Source organism: Lagenorhynchus albirostris, chromosome 6, assembly GCF_949774975.1.
Source record: "Lagenorhynchus albirostris chromosome 6, mLagAlb1.1, whole genome shotgun sequence".
In the NCBI taxonomy this organism is placed as follows: domain Eukaryota; kingdom Metazoa; phylum Chordata; class Mammalia; order Artiodactyla; family Delphinidae; genus Lagenorhynchus; species Lagenorhynchus albirostris.
In genome coordinates this window covers 121255374-121271684 of record NC_083100.1, presented here as the reverse complement: position 1 = coordinate 121271684, position 16311 = coordinate 121255374, and the positions used below count along the sequence as shown (strand labels likewise).

Genomic DNA, 16311 nt, shown 5'->3' with positions numbered 1-16311 from the left:
CAGAATAGAGAGTCCAGAAATAAATTCTGGTATATATGATCAAATGATTTTTGACAAAGGTGCCAAGACCATTCAATGAGGAAAAGACAGTCTTTCAGCAAGTGTTACTGGGAAAACTGCATATCCACATGCAAAAGAATGAATTTGGACCCTTACCTAACACCATGTTTAAAAATTAACTCAAAATGGATCGAAGACATAAACGTAAGGCCTAAAATTATACAACTCTTAGAAGAAAACATAGGGCAAAAACTTCACGACACTGGATTTGGCAATAATTTTCTGGATATGACACCAAAGACATAGGCAACAAAAGAAAAACAATTTGGACTCTAAGAAAATTTAAAATCTTGTGCCTCAAAAGACAATATCCTCAGAGTAAAAAGGCAACCCAAGAATGGGTGAAAATATTTGCATCATACATCTGATAAGGTATTAATATCTAGAGTATACTGAGAACTCCTAAAACTCAACCACACACAAAAAAACCCAAACCAATTCAAAAATGGACAAAGGTTTTGAATAGAAATTTCTCCAAAGAAGATATACAAATGTCCAATAAGCACAGGGAAAGGTGCCCAAAATCGCTAATCATTAGGGAAATGCATATCAAAACTACAAAATACCACCACACACACATGAGAATGGCTACTATCCAAAAAAAACAGAAGATAAATGTCGGTAAAGATGTGAAGAAATTGGAACCTTGAGCACTGTTGGTGAGAATATAAAATGGTACAGCCCCTGTAGAATACAGGATGCCAGATCCTCAAAAAATTTAAAAATGAAATTAACACATTATGCAACAAGTCTACTTCCGGGTACATACACAAAAGAATTGAAAGCAGGGTCTTGAAGAGATATTTGCACACTCATGTTCATAGCAGCATGATCATAGTAGCAAAAATGTGGAAGCAACCCAAGTGCCCATCAACAGGTGAATGGATAAGCAAAATCTCCCATATTCATGCAATGGAATATTATTCAGCCCTAAAAAGGAAGGAAATTCTGACACATGCTACAACATGGATGAACCTTGAGGACATTATGCTAGGTGAAATAATCCAATCACCAAAAGATAAATACTGTATGATTCCACTCCCATGAGATACTTAGTGGTCAGAATTATAGAGACAATGTAGAACGGTGGTTGCCAGACAGTAGAGGGAGGGGAATGGGAGTTACTGTCTGATGGACGTAGAACTTCAGCTTTACAAGATGAGTTATGGAGAGGGACAGTGGCGATGGTTGCACAATGTATTTAATACCACTGAACCATACGCTTTAAAATAGTCAAGATGGTAAATATTATGTGTACTTTACCACTATGGAAAAAAAAAAAAGCAACCATCAGATGCCCTGTAATCCGTCATTCCCCAGGTTCTTACCCCTGTATTTATTTCCTGTTTATCCCCTAATGTAGTCCCAACCACCCACACCTTGCAGACCTCCCAAACTGCGCTGTGACTTTACAATGTTTGGTCCATCACCAGCAAATTGCCCACACCTTCACCTGTACTTCAGGGGTCCACAGACCTTTTCTGCAAGGGGCCGGAGAGTAAATGTTTTAGGTTCTCTGGGCAGACTGTCTCTGTCCTCGCTACTCGACTCTGCCCTTCTAGGGAAAAGCAGCCACAGACAGCGCAAAAAGGAAAGGCCTAGGAGCAGGCAGGGCTGACCCCTGACCCTCTCACAGAGCAGCTGGGAAAGTGAGCTGACAGGTGTAACGCTGCTCCGTGGACTGTACAGTGCGGATCACCTGGGAGGAGCCGGGAGCAGAGGCCATGGTAATAAAAATCCTGCTCAGAGCCTCCGCCAGCAGAGAGTGCTTCCCGACGGGAAAGGACGGGACCCGGCGGAAGGACGGGGCCTGGGTTCCGACGGGGGTTCCGCCAGTGGCCACCTCCTGACCCACGCGGAGACGCTGGTCCTTCCAGAGCGAGACGGGAAGGTCCAGGCCGCCTGTGTGGAAGGACGCTCAGCCCCGGCCCCGAGCGTCCCGCCCCTTTGCCTCCGCCCTCGGGGCCCCGCCCCCATAGCCGGGCCTGCGTGCTTTGCGCCCAGCCCCGCCTCCAAGAGTCCCGCCCTTTTGTCTCTCTCCCGGGGCCCCGCCCCCAGAGCCGGGCCGGCGTGCTGTGCGTCCCGGCCCCGCCCCCAAGAGTCCCGCCCTTTTGCCTCCGCCCTCGGAGCCCCGACCCCGGAGCCGGCCGGTGAGCTTTGCGCCTGGCCCGGTCTCACCCTGCGCATGTGCTCGGCGTCCTGGGCTGCTGCGGAGGCGGAGGTGAGCGCGCGGAGCGGGCCGGGCTGACGTGCGGCTGCGGGCGGGCTCCCTCGGAGGTGTGTTCCAGCCGCGGGGCGTAGCCTAGGGGTTGGGCGTGGAGCGAGGGTCCTGCGGCCCCTTCTCGCCGGGCTGCCCGCAGGATGGGCGGCACCACCCCCCAGGCCTCCTTGGAGCGCGCGGCCTTGGCGCTGGTGGTCCTGGGGACGTTGGGACCTTCGCCTGGCACCTTTCTTCCCCGGCCTCAGTTTCCTCGTTGTCGAAAAGGCCCAAGTGATGTGACTCCTCAGGACTCTGCTGCCCCCTTGTTTGCAGCAATTAGTTTGCTGATTAAACACTTCTCGGACAGGAGGACAGGGAGCTTCAGCTAAAGTTAAATAATTGTGAATTTTTACTGAAATATTTTCGGATGAAATAATAGGATGCCCCGAATGTGTTGCAAAATAAACCAGTTGGAGGGGAGTATGTGTGGGATTAGAGGCAAAGCAAGACTGGCCATGACTTGATAGACTGAAGTTGGTTTATGATGTACTATTTTGTTCACCTTTCTGTATGTTTGTAATTTATCATCAGAAATACTCTATAATGAAAAATCTGCTGTGGACGCCTGTGTTCAAATACTGGGCCTGTATTAGTCTGCTAGGGCTGCAGTGACGAGAACTGGGTGAGAGACATGTCTTTCAAGGTGTCAGCAGGGCTAGTTTCCTCTGAGGCCCCTCCCACTGGCTTGTAGATGGTCACCTTCTGGCCTGTGTCTTCATGGTCCTTCCTCTGCGCCTGTGTCCTAGTGTCCTGTTCTCGTAAGGACACCAGTTATATTGGATTAGGGCTCATCCTAATGACCTAGTTTTAACTTAGTTGCCTCTTTAAAGATCCTATGTCTAGATACAGTCACATTCTGAGGTCCTGGGGGTTAGGACTTCAGCATATGAATTTGGAGGGACACAATTCCGCCCACAGCATGGCCGCTTTACGTTTGGGATTTTGACCAGTTAGCCTGTCTGTGCCTCGGTGTTCCCTGGTGTAATGAGTCACAGAGGTGTAAGGAGTCCGTCATTAAACAATGTCTGCAGCGCTCTCAGAAGCGTGTCGAACACGTAGTAAGACTGAGTGAGTGGAACATGCTTCATGTGTCAGTTAGGGATCGTGCTCAGTAGGGGTGGGTGGTGGAGTGAGGGGTTGGTTGCTTGGTGCTGTGCCTAGCCAAGGGCATCAAAGTTGTAATCACAGCCATTTCCTCAAGGGTGTCTGCTCCTTGCTGGGCACCGATTGTTGCGTGTGTGTTCACTGACAGCACAGACACCCTCTGGTGGGCCGCTGTCACGGGCCCATCTGACCCGTGGGGAAGGCGATGCAGAGATAGAGCTGGAGCCTGTGCTCTGACTGCCGTGCGTGCGTATTGCCTCCGTTAAAGGGGATGTGGCCCTGGGGGTGTTCCGTCTGCAGGTAGACCCGAGGAGCTGTTGGCTCACTTCTCTTTCTCTTGGCCCAGGTTTACAGAGGTGGCAGCCCTCATGGCAGGTCCCCTGTGGCGGGCCACAGCCTTTGTGCAGAGACACAGGACGGCCCTGTTGGTGGGTTCCTGTGCAGGCCTGTTTGGGGCTCAGATCTCGTACCACCTCTTCCCGGATCCTGTGGTCCCGTGGCTGTACCAGTACTGGCCTCAGGGCCAGCCAGCCTCCCTGTCCCCAGAGCTGCAGAGCCTGTTCGAGGAGGTGCAGCAGGATATCGGGGTCCCCTCGGGCCACCGCTTCAAGGCCTTCACCACCTTCACCTTCCAGCCTGTGAGCGCCGGCTTCCCGAGACTCCCTGCCGGGGCCGTGGTGGGCATCCCCGCCAGCTTCCTGGGTGACCCAGTGACCAACACTGACCGGCCCGTGGTCGTCCACGGGCAGCGAGTGGACTGGCAGAGCCCAGTGGGTGCCCGGCTGAGAGATGCCCTGACTCTGTCCCACGACGCCCAGAAGTTCGCCTTGGCCAGGGAGGTGGTGCACCTGGAGAGCGGGGCGGCCGCCCTGCAGGCCCTGCCAGCCCCCGCCTGCCTGGTGGGCACCTGGGCTCTGGGCGTGGGAGCCAAGCACGCCCTGGGGCTCTACGGAGGCCCCATGAACTTGCGAGCCGCCTTCAACTTGGTGGCGGCAGTGGCGGGCTTCGTGGCCTATGCCTTGTCCACGGACTCTCTCACTCACTCCCTGGAAGCCTGGCTGGACCGCCGCACGGCCTCGCTGTCCGCAGCCTATGCCCGGGGCGGGGTGGAGTTCTACGAGAAGGTTCTGTCGGGCAACCTGGCCCTGCGCGGCCTCCTGGGCCGGCCCGGAGAGAAGCTGTACACGCCCAGCGGGAACGTGGTTCCCAGACACTGGTTCCGCATCAAGCACCTGCCCTACACGGCCCGCCGGGACTCGGTGCTGCAGGTGTGGAGGGCGGCGCTCAGCCCCCGCAGCCCCTGAGGGCCTCATGGCAGGGGCGGTTCCAGCTGGAGCAGGTACCACCCCGCCCTGGACTTGGGGGGGGAGGGGGGAGGGGCGCTTCTGGGGCCTCTGCGCCCGCAGCCCGGTGTCAGCAGACCTGCCGGCTGTGGAGCTCAGCAGCCCAGATTCTCCCGCCTTGGGCCTGACGGGGAGAGAAGGTGTTGCTGGAACCCAGCAAGACCTCCTGGTAGGAGCGCTGGCCGAGGGAGGGGAAGGAACAGGCCTGCGAAGCCGAGGCCCTGCAGTCAGGAGCCTGGAACGCGCAGAGCACAGAGCGGGCTTGGGGAGGAGCTGCGGTGAGGGACGATGGGGGCGAGGCGAGCGGGGCTCACCGGGAGGTGAGGAGGGCGGAGCGGGGCAGGTGGGCAGTGGGCCAGGCCTGGTGTCCCGCTTGGGACCCAGCGGAGGCTGCGGCCTTGCCCGCTTGTCTGCCTCCAGCCCTCTGGATAAAGCAGACCCCACTTTTTTTTTTTTCCTATTTTATCTTTTTATTTTATTTTTTTAACATCTTTATTGGAGTATAATTGCTTTACAATGGTGTGTTAGTTTCTGCTGTATAACAAAGTGAATCAGCTATACATATACATATATCACCATATCTCTTCTTTCTCGTGTCTCCCTCCCTCCCACCCTCCCTATCCCACCCCTCTAGGTGGTCACAAAGCACCGAGCTGATCTCCCTGTGCTGTGCCGCTGCTTCCTGCTAGCTGTTTTACATTTGGTAGTGTATGTATGTCCATGCCACTCTCTCACTTCGTCCCAGCTTACCCTTCCCCCTCGCCGTGTCCTCAAGTCCATTCTCTGTGTCTGCGTATTTCTTTTTTTTTTTTCAGTACGCGGGCCTCTCACTGTTGTGGCCTCTCCCGTTGCGGAGCACAGGCTCCGGACGCGCAGGCCCAGCGGCCATGGCTCACGGGCTCAGCCGCTCCGCGGCATGTGGGATCTTCCCGGACCGGGGCACGACCCCGTGTCCCCTGCATTGGCAGGCGGACTCTCAACCACTGTGCCACCAGGGAAGCCCTATGTCTGCGTCTTTATTCCTGTCCTGCCCCTAGGTTCATATCCTTTTTTTTTTTTAGATTCCATATATATGTGTTAGCATACCGTATTTGTTTTTCTCTTTCTGACTTACTTCACTCTGTATGGCAGACTCTAGGTCCATCCACCTCACTACAAAATGACTCAATTTCGTTTCTTTTTATGGCCGACTGATTGTATATATGTGCCACGTCTTTATCCATTCCTCTGTCGATGGACACTTAACGTTGCTTCCATGTCCTGGCTATTGTAAATAGAGCAGCAATGAACATTGTGGTACATGACTCTTTTTGAATTATGGTTTTCTCAGGATATATGCCCAGTAGTGGGATTGCTGGGTGTTATGGTAGCTTTTTTTTTTAGTTTTTTTAAGGAACCTCCATACTGTTCTCCATAATGGCATTCCCACCAACAGGGCAAGAGGGTTCCCTTTTCTCCACACCCTCTCCAGCATTTATTGTTTGTAGATTTTTTGATGATGGCCATTCTGACTGCAGACCCCACTTTTGATCCTTGGGCAGGAGACCCCAGCAGGAAAGGTGAGGAGGGTTGTGATGAGCAAGCCAGGCTCACTTGGTCATTTATGTGTTCTTTTTTTTTTTAATATTTATTTATTTATTTGGTTGTACCGGGTCTAGTTGTGGCAGGTGGGCTCCTTAGTTGCAGCACGTGGGCCCCTTAGTTGTGGCACACGAACTCTTAGTTGCGGCGTGCATGTGGGATCTAGTTTCCTGACCAGGGATCAAACCCGGGCCCCCTGCATTGGGAACACGGAGCCCCATCCACTGTGCCACCAGGGAAGTCCCTCATGTGTGCTTTTTTTAAAATTTATTTTATTGAAGTATAGTTCATTTACAATGTTGTGTTTATTTTTGCTGTACAGCAAAGTGACTCAGTTATACATATATACACTCTTTTTTAATATTCTTTTCCATGATGGTTTATCACAGGATATTGAATATAGTTCCCTGTGCTCTACAGTAGGGCCTTGTTGTTTATCCGTCCTATATGTTTAATAGTTTACATCTGCGAATCCCCAACTCCCAGTCCTTCCCTCCCCCAGCCCCTTCCCCTTGGCAACCGCAAGTCTGTTTTCTATGTCTGTGTGTATATTTCTGTTTTGTAAATAAGTTCACTTGTATCATTTTTTTAGACTCCACATATAAGTGATATCATATGGTGTTTGTTTTTCTCTGTCTGACTTACTTCACTTAGTATGATATTCTCTAGGTCCATCCATGTTGCTGCAAATGGCATTGTTTCATTCTTTTTTATGGCTGAGTAGTATTCTATTGTATATATGGACCACATCTTCTTTAGCCATTCATCTGTCAATGGACATGTAGGTTTCTTCCATGTCTTGGTTATTGTGGATAGTGCTGCTGTGAATATTGGGGTGCATGTAATCTCTTCAAATCAGAGTTTTCTCAGGGTATATGCCCAGGAGTGGGATTGCTGGATCATATGGCAGCTCTTAGTTTTTTGAGGAGCCTCCATACTGTTCTCCACAGTGGCTGCACCAATTTACATTCCCACCAGTAGTGTAGGAGGGCTCCCTTTTCTCCACACTCTCTCCAGCGTTTGTTATCTGTAGACTTTTTAATGATGGCCATTCTGACCAGCATGAGGTGATACCTCGTTGTAGTTTTGAGTTGCATTTCTCTAATAACGAACCACGTTGGGCGTCTTTTCAAGCCATTCATGTATTCTTTTTGTTGGTGGTTATGTTTTCCCTGGAAGAGTTGAATAATTCAGGCCTGGTGCCTGTGTAACTCGGGACAAAGGGATTAAGCCACACCCAGGAAGGGCACAAAGCCAGCCCAGGAGGCCCACTCAGAGGCCGGGCGGTCCCTGCATAAGACTGTGGATGCAGAGAGCAGGCAGGGGTGGCCTGATTCCTGCTGGGTCCTTGACCGTGATCTGGGCTCAGCACTCTGGCCCCATTCTGGGTGAGCCTTGGGGTCCCCGCCCTGGGCCCCGGCAGACGGGTTTCTGAGGGCAGAGCATCCGCTCTCCCAGGGCCTGCTCTCAGTAACGCAGGAGCCGGGAGGAGGCCGGCGTTCCTGCTACTCCGTCCAGGTGGGAGGGTAAGGGGCCCCGGCGTGGGTGGGGCGGGGAGGCGACCCCCTGAGACGGCCCCTTAGTTGGCTCCGTCCACCCCAAGTCACCAACTTTGTCTCCACTCAGGGGCTGTTCCCAGACCTCACACGCTTCCCGTGGCCCAGCCCCAAACCTGGGCTGGCCGCGAGCCCCGACTCCCGGGCATCCGCGCAGCCCCGCATCCCACGCAGCCCTGCCATCTGGCTCAGGCCGGTCCACTCCCAGGCAGAGCTCTCCCGCCGCAGCCCTGGCAGGCAGCTGTTGCTGAGAACCTGCTCTGGGCTGGACCTCCCCCCACCCACCCCTCCATCCCACCTCGTGTCTAAACCAGGTCCCGGCCTTGTGATGTCCCTGCCCAGCGGCTCCCGGCTCCATCCCTGCCCTCCCCAAGCGGTTCCTCATGTGGGCTTCCTGGCCATTCTCCCCACCTCCCCCAGCTCTTAGAAGCTCAGGTCTGACTGGGTTCTCTCCTGCTTAAAACCCTTTGCAGGCATCCCTTTGTTTTCGGCCAAAGCCGAGCCTCCAAGCCTGGGCCGCTCTGTGGAATCCGGCCCTACAAGCATGTGGGTTCCTCGACTGCCCTCCCCTCCCCACATGGGCCTCCGTCTGGGGCCCTCTCTGCTGGCCTGCCCTGTCCTGGAATTTTCGGTGCTCCCTCGGCAGGAACCCTCAGGGACCGAGCCCACCGCGCCCTGCACCTCTTCGTAGCCTCTGCTGCCAACGGTGATTAAGTAAGGGAGCGCGGCTTAGCATCTCCTCTGCTGAAATGTACTGTCTGCAAGAGCAGCGTATTGTGTGTCCCGTTGACAGCTCTGGACTGAAGCTCTCCACGTTTTTGAATAAATGAATAAGGCTCTTAAGCTCCGACACACATGGGCCTGGCACCTTAGGGTCTCTGAGCAAGTACAGTACGGCTGGCTGGATGCCCCGGGCAAGGCCATTACGAATCCTGTGACCCTGTCCTAGTTTCCCAACTTGGGATGCTTTCCAAGGGCACGGCCTGGCCCCGCTCTTCCATGGTTGCTGACTTCATTGGGGAAACCAGGACACTTGTGGTTCCCTTTCTTTCCTATAGAGCACAGATCAGTTCTCAGAGCACCAGGGACCCCAAGAGGCTTTAGGGGAGGCTGACCCCCCGAAATTCTGTGGTATTTTGTGCCCCTACAGGCGGTTCAGGGTCGATCCCAGAAAGGCTTTGAAGCTGGGCCAGGTGGCAGGAATTTACCCTGTAAATGCTGCCCTGCACGTTTCCTTCTCAGATGCCTGCTGCAGACCTTAGTCGTCAGGCTCTGCATGGGACCCCAGAGAACGCTGTTCTAGTGTGTTATGCCCCCCACACATTCATGGTTCTCGGAGCTACATCAGCACGCAGGTACTCCCCCCTTCCCCCGACACGGTCAGAATGCGGGGAAGGGAGTCCCAGGGTCCCGGCGCCGGCACTGGCCCTGACCCTAGCAGGCTCCACTGCCTCTGTCCCCACCAGCCACTGTCCACGATACAGGGCCGCGTGCAGCACGCCTGGAGCTGGGCGCATGCATGTGGGCTCCTGGTCTCCACGTGTGCACGTGTCAGAGGCTAGGTCCCAGATGGGTGCGTGGTCCCCACCCCGTGAGACCTCCTGCCTGTTGCATCCCCGGAGTCATGTTCATGGGGCCTTTATTGGGCACCAGACACTGTGCTAGGTTCTTAGAGGTATTTTCTTAAATTTACGCCCAAATTGGAACATGTAGTTGGTAACATCCTTTTGATTTTGCAGGCAAGCACATAGCACAGAAAGGTGAAGAAATTTTCCCCAAATCTCAAAGCTTTGTAAGTGGCAGAACCAGGATTTGAAGCTGGCAGTCTGGCCCCAGATCCCGTTCTCACAGCCCTGGACTTACACTGTCCTGTTGATCCTGAGGGCTCCATGGTGCAGACTTGTCCTGTGGCCTCTCTAGCCTTTCTCCCCATGCCACTGAGAGGTGACTTTGCAGCCTCCCCTCTTTTATCAGGAAAAAATGGTCCCGAGCCGAGCCTTCTGGAGCTTCCAGGGGAGACCCTTCCAGCTAGCTGAAGAGGGGCCGCCCAGTCCATCATGCCTAGGGCTGCGGTGGGGATGGGCAGAGGGGAGGGCTGTTACAGAGCCTTAGGAGGCCTCAGCTGAGGAACAGGGGTGCTTAGGAGGTGGAGAACACGGGGGGGCGCAGCCGGGGCGGGCTCAAGTCCTGGTCCTGCCGCTTTCGCGGGGTGACCCCAAGCAAGGGACTTCACACCTCTGGTCCTGAGTTTCCTGTCTGTACAATGCGGACATTAATGTGTATCGTGCAGCATTCTTCTGACAAGGAAAGTAAAATAAAACTTGCAAAATGTGAATCCCAGACAGGGTTTACAGTAAGCTTTAAAAGAAGATTGGTTCCTAAATGTCAGTGCTTTTAAGCGGTCCAGGTAGCAGGGTGTTCAGGTCTTGCAGTTGTGCCCAAATACCAGCAGTTTCTTGTGGCTGGAACCTTCCCAGGGAGCCCTCACCACCTCATACAGGGCTCCACTTCAAGCTCTCAGAGCCGCGGTGGGGGCAGGTCCCCACCTTGCCCTCAGCTGACGCCTTTTGGGAAATTACTCAGCAGCAGCTGAGAGCAAAGGACCCAGGGGGCCCTGGGGAGACAGCAAACGGGAGAAAAGGGCATTAAAATAGGAGATGGTGGGCTTCCCTGGTGGCGCAGTGGTTGAGAATCTGCCTGCTAATGCAAGGGGACACGGGTTCTGAGCCCTGATCTGGGAGGATCCCACATGCCGCGGAGCAACTAGGCCTGTGAGCCACAACTACTGAGCCTGCGCGTCTGGAGCCTGTGCTCCACAACAAGAGAGGCCGCGATAGTGAGAGGCCCGTGCACCGCGATGATGAGTGGCCCCTGCTTGCCACAACTAGAGGAAGCCCTCGCACAGAAACTAAGACCCAACACAGCAAAAATTAATTAATTAATAAAGTCCTACCCCCAACATCTTCTTTAAAAAAAAGTAGGAGATAGTGGGGTTTCTTTAATTGAAGTCTAGTTCATTTACAATGTTGTCTTAATTTGCACTGTACAGCAAAGTGATTCACTTTTATATATATACACATTCCTTTTCATGTTCTTTTCCACTATGGTTTATCACAGGATACTGAGTATAGTTCCCTGTGCTCTGCAGTAGGACCTTGTTGTTATCCATTCTCTGTGTAATAGTTTGCATCTGCTCATCCCAAGCCCCCAGTCCATCCCTCCCCCAGCCCCCTCCCCCTTGGCAAACACAAGTCTGTTCTCTATGTCTGTGGGTCTGTTTCGTAGATAAGTTCATTTGCGTTATATTTTAGATTCCACATATAAGTGATTTCATATTTGTCTTTGTCTGACTTCACTTAGTATGAGAATCTCTGGGTCCATCCATATTGCTGCAGATGGCATTGTTTCATTCTTTTTTATGGCTGAGTGGTATTCCATTGTATGTGCACCACATCTTTATAAAATGGGAGATGGTCTTTTACACCTACTACACAGGTAATGTTTAAATCCTAGAACCTCTGGATGAGTGAGGGTGTGGTAAAGTCGGTACAGCGTGTGCCCTTGGTGACACTGTAGGAAGCAGCCTCCAGGGTGGCCCCCAGTGGTCTCTGCTCCTGCTGTTCTCAGCCTGTGTCATCCTTTCCTCTTGCTCTTGGTTTAAAACAACAGAATAAGGCAAGTGTGATTATGTTACAAAGACTGGCTTCCGTCTTACTAGCAGACTGTTAATCTTCTCAGACACGTGCTTTGATGAAGCGTCTTGCTGCGCTGGACAGGCCCACGTGGCTCGGAAGTAAGGGCGGCCTCTGAGCCACAGCTGGCGGAGCGGTGAGGCCCTCAGTCCAGCAGCCCACAGGGAGCTGAATCCTGACAACAGCCGTGTGAGCTTGGAAGAAAATCCCTCCCCAGTCAGGTCTCAGATGAGACCCCAGCCTTGGCCGGTGCCTTCACTGCAGCCCGTGACACCCCGAAGCAGAGGACACAGCTAAGCTATGCCTGGATCCTCAACCCACAGAAATGCTGAGATGGTCGTCGTGGGTTATGTTAAGCCTTCGTTTTATGGTAATGTTTCATGCACAGTAGGTAACTGACCCACATGGTTAATTGACATACTATGTTTAGGAAGCAATTTAGCAAAAGTTGACACGCCACATGGGTAACTTCAAACCTAGAAACTCATTCTAGAGCCATCATCCAGCAGAGACTAAATCAGATATGCCCAAAGATGTGCATAAGAGCACTACCTATAATATAAAAAAAATAGGGATAATGGAAATACTGATAAATAGCGACTTAGGAAACTTTGGTATATTCATTTGTTGAATATTGGTCAGTCACTAAGAAGCATAAGTATGAAGACTATGGTAGAAACATGTAGAAATAGTCTAAATATCAAATGTTCTTAAAAATATGAAGTACAACGTGCAAGAGGATTGCAATAATGTAAATATGGTAAAAGACCTGTAAGGAAATTTGCAAAATTTCTGAAATTCAAAATTTCATAAGAGAAAGTAATTCTGTAATGGTGGAATTTTGAATGGCTTTATTCATCAGTATATATATAAGGACTTACCTCTATAGCTGTATTAATATAGATGTGTATGAAGGCTCCCTCAGAGGGGTCCAGGGACCCACCCCCTCTCCCTGCATCAAGGTGACAGATCCTGGCATCCCTGCTTTTGGCCTATATCCTTGGGGTGTGGCCAAGCTTCTGCCTGTCAGTTACCACAGCAATCAGGAAATGTGCTGCTCAGATCTGCTGTGGGAGCAGAATTGACTGACAGTCCCAGCTGCTGTTTCTCTAGATCCACCACCATGCTTTCCCTGAGGCCGTGCCTCTCGCGTGCTGCTTTCAGGCAGGGGTTGATCCTGGTGCAGTACTCACACAAGCCCATTCTGGTGAACTGTGGGGCTCCTCCAGTGGCGGACTGTGGCTCAAGGACACCCTAGTGGCCTGGGCAGACCTTTCTTAGAACTGCTCTGAGGTCTGAGACCCTTCTACCCAGGCCTCCTTCCTTCCCCCCCTCCTTCACAGATGTCAGCCCTGCTTTGTGGTTTGACGGCTCTCCCCGCATTCTCTTCCCCCCAACTCTGTCCTCACAGGCATGTCCCCCAGCACACCTCTTACTCAGGTAATCCCGTCTCGGTGTCTCTTTCTCAGAGGATCTGAACTAACAGTTACCCCTCCCTCAGTCGGGTGCTCTGTGAGGCCCGGGGGGCGCACCCTGCCCTGTCTGCCTCTGGGGTTCGCAGACCTGCAGAAGTAAACCTGCAGTGACAACACGGTGCAGTGAAGGTTAGTGTGGAAGCACAAGGGAGGGTGTCTAACTCAGCCTGGGCTGGAAGTGGCCAGAAAGGACTCCCCAGAGGAGGGGCCCCTGTTGCTGAAACCCTCAGGGTGAGTTGAAAGAACCCAGTGCTGATAGTTAATATTAAATATGTATGTAACACAGATGTGCCAAACCCTTTACATGTGTTAATTCACGTTATGCCTGCAACAGTCCTCTTATCCCCATTTTACAGATGGGAAGATCCAGGCATAGACAGTTGAAGTGGTTTTCCTCCAGCCAGTGCTAGACTTGGGGTCTGAACCCAGGTGGTCTGGCCCTAGAGGTTGTGTTCTTAGCCACTGGACCATGTTAGCCAGAGACAGGCTATGGGAATAGCTTGTACAAAAGCTAGAAACAAGACAGTTTGTGTGGTTTTTGTGTCAGCCAGAGCCCAACTGGGAGACTGAAAGCCCACAGTAATTTGAACAGGGAAAGCTTAACATGAAGAATTATTATTGTTGACAGTGGGTTGAGAGGCCCAGGCAGGAGCAGAGAGACCAGTTTGCGGGGCAGGGGGCGGGGGGGGCACTGCGATACCAGAGGAGACATGAGGCTGGCTTGAACTTGGCAGTGGAGGTGGAAAGAGGCAAGACTCAGACTACATTTAGGAGGCAGTATGGGTGAAATTCGGTGATAGACTGGGTCTGGGGGGTGTGGCAGAGGAAGGTCAGAGGTCAAGGGTCAGGAATGTCTCCTGGGTTCCGGGTTGATAGATGGGTGACTGAGGTCTGCCCTTCTCTCTGCTGCAGAGCTCACAGACACTGGATCCCATTCTCCTCCTGTCTCCTGGACATCCCTCCTTCCTTATTGATTATGCCTCCTTGGAAACGCAGTTTTGTTGTTAATGATGATGATGGTGGTGATGATGGAGATGATGATGGAGATGATGGTGGTGATGATGATGATGATGGTGGTGATGATGGTGGTGATGATGGTGATGGTGATGGAGATGATGGTGATGATGGTGGTGATGATGATGGTGATGGTGATGATGGAGATGATGGCGGTGATGATGGTGATGATGATGGAGATGATGATGGTGGTGGTGATGATGATGCTGGTGATTGAAGCCTTTCAATGCACTGGGAGCTTGAGAGTTCCCAGGTTGAGGCAGCACCCACAGATTGTTCAGAGCAAAGGCCAATGGGGATGAGTAGCTGTGCCCATAGGCTTGATCCTGCTGATCCAGCAGGCCTGGGGGACACAAGCTTATCTTTTGCAGTTCCTGGGGCCACCTGGACTCAAAACCATCCTGACTCTGGACTTCTTCCAGTCCCACCCCCGTACAGCCTTTGTTCCCCAGAGGGCCCTCTACAAGTCAGAGGTAAACTGCATCAGTGGATCGACTCATGCTGTCGCCCACCTGCACATACCCCTCCCCCGACCTGCTGCAGGGACAGTTGCCCCTGCTGGGCACTGCCGACCTTGTCAAGGGCTGGAGGGTGCTCAGCTGGGGCCAGAGCCTACGTGGAGGGAGGGAGGGGGCCGGGCATCCACACGCTGCACAGACAGCAATATCATTGCTTTATAGTCAGACCCTCTGTATTGATAGACTTTACTGCTGTCACCAAACAAGACCAACCAGAGTCTGATACCTTGACACTGACCCTTTGACCGGCTAGTTCAACACAGACATTTCCAGCATGACTGTAATTAGGCTCTCACACAGCACAATCTGGTGGACGCCCTGTATCTGCTTTCTGGCTCGGTTTTCCAAGCACTCAATATCAGTTTTGAATCTTCCCTACATTATCCACACGTGGATCCTAGGCCTTTTCCCCAGCAGAGGGTCTCCCTCACTTTCCTGGGTCGCTGAGCTTACCTGCCCTGAGCGGGTCCCCTTCAGAGCTGAGCACACCAACTGGAGGCCCCTTCTGGTTCCCACTGCTTGTGCGCAGCCCTGTGGCCTGAAGGAAGTGTGTCTTTGTCGATGTGCTTAGGTAAGAAAACACGGGAATCAGGGTCCTGGGAGACTGGGGTCGACGGGGGGGGCCTCGGCCAGGGGCTGACCCTGCAGGTGCATCTCCAGGAAGCCTTTAGCCTCAGGACCAGCCCAGAGCCTGGTTGTGCAGCTTACTACCACGGGCACATTACTTACCTTCTCTGTACCTTGGTTTCCCGTCTGTAAATGGGAATAATGGCAACGCCCATCTCCTGGAGTTTTAAGAGGTTAATGAGTTGGTACTTGTAAAGCACTTCGAACAGTGCCTGGCACAGAGTTAAAGCTAAGGAAGTGCAGGATGACTTGTATTCCCCGAGATGCCACGCGGAGCCTTTGGAAACGTCTCCGGTGGTTGTGATGGGGGTCGGGCTGGCAGTACTGCCCTGCACAGGGCTCTCACCCCCCAGCAGAGCCTCATTCGTGTGTCTGACACCTCCACCAGCCCCCGGCCTCTCTAGGGGCAGCCACCGGGCCACCCCAGCCTTTATTCCCTGGACCTGACATCGTCTTCGGGGTTCAGGAAGTGTTGGCCAAATCCAGGACTGAGTCGCGACTGGCGGGAAGACCTGTGACAAACGGGCAGACAGACCCCAGCGGTGCTGGCCTGTGAGGGTTGGCTCAGCCCGCGTTTCTCAGGGGTGCACGGGGGAGTGGCTGCTGAGCAAGGCGTCTAAACCCCAGCCTTGTCCCCTCTGGATAAAGCACCTCCAAAGCGGGCCCAGTGCCTTCGGACACTGCTCCCAGCGGCAGCTGAAGGCTGCCTCGGCATCAGCCCGCAGGTCTGGACCGGCTGACTGCCCTGTGCGGGCGCCTGCAGAGGGAGGGTGTCCCAGGCCTGAGACCTGGACTGGGCCCCTGCCGAGGAAGCTTGTCAGATGCCCCGGGTGGCAGAGGGGCACATCTCAGAGCCCCAGTGGGAATCAGGCCAGAGCTGCGCCCCCGCCCGCGCCGCCCCTCCTGCAGACCCAGCGCTTCCCCGCCTCCAGCTCCTGTCCAACCCGTTTTGGATCTGGGCCCTAAGGCTCCCCCTGCAGGCCGAGCGAGTGCCAGGAGCCATCTGCTGCGTAAGCCTGCGGGCTTGCATACGCACCAATTGATTCTGGTTTGCCTCCTGATGAGGTCTTCAGTTGAGCCA

The 16311-nt window shown here is 53.2% G+C and overlaps 1 protein-coding gene across 4 annotated transcripts in view; it reads left to right on the top strand.

The window, feature by feature from the left end:
• The first annotated feature begins 2183 nt into the window (after positions 1–2183).
• The window catches only part of TMEM177 (transmembrane protein 177), a 40558-nt gene continuing 26430 nt past the window's right edge, over positions 2184–16311 (top strand). Inside the window, exons 1-3 of one of the 4 annotated variants that reach the window (XR_009541217.1) lie at positions 2184–2281; positions 3771–4763; positions 11643–11966. Coding sequence is in view for 3 of the 4 variants with exons in the window: in XM_060153162.1 (XP_060009145.1) it covers positions 3793–4728 (936 nt within the window). In the remaining variant the exon portion in view is untranslated. Of the gene's footprint in view, positions 2282–3770; positions 4764–8377; positions 8757–11642; positions 12265–16311 lie in introns of those variants that run through there. The other 3 variants (XM_060153162.1, XM_060153163.1, XM_060153161.1) reach the window with 3 other exon arrangements.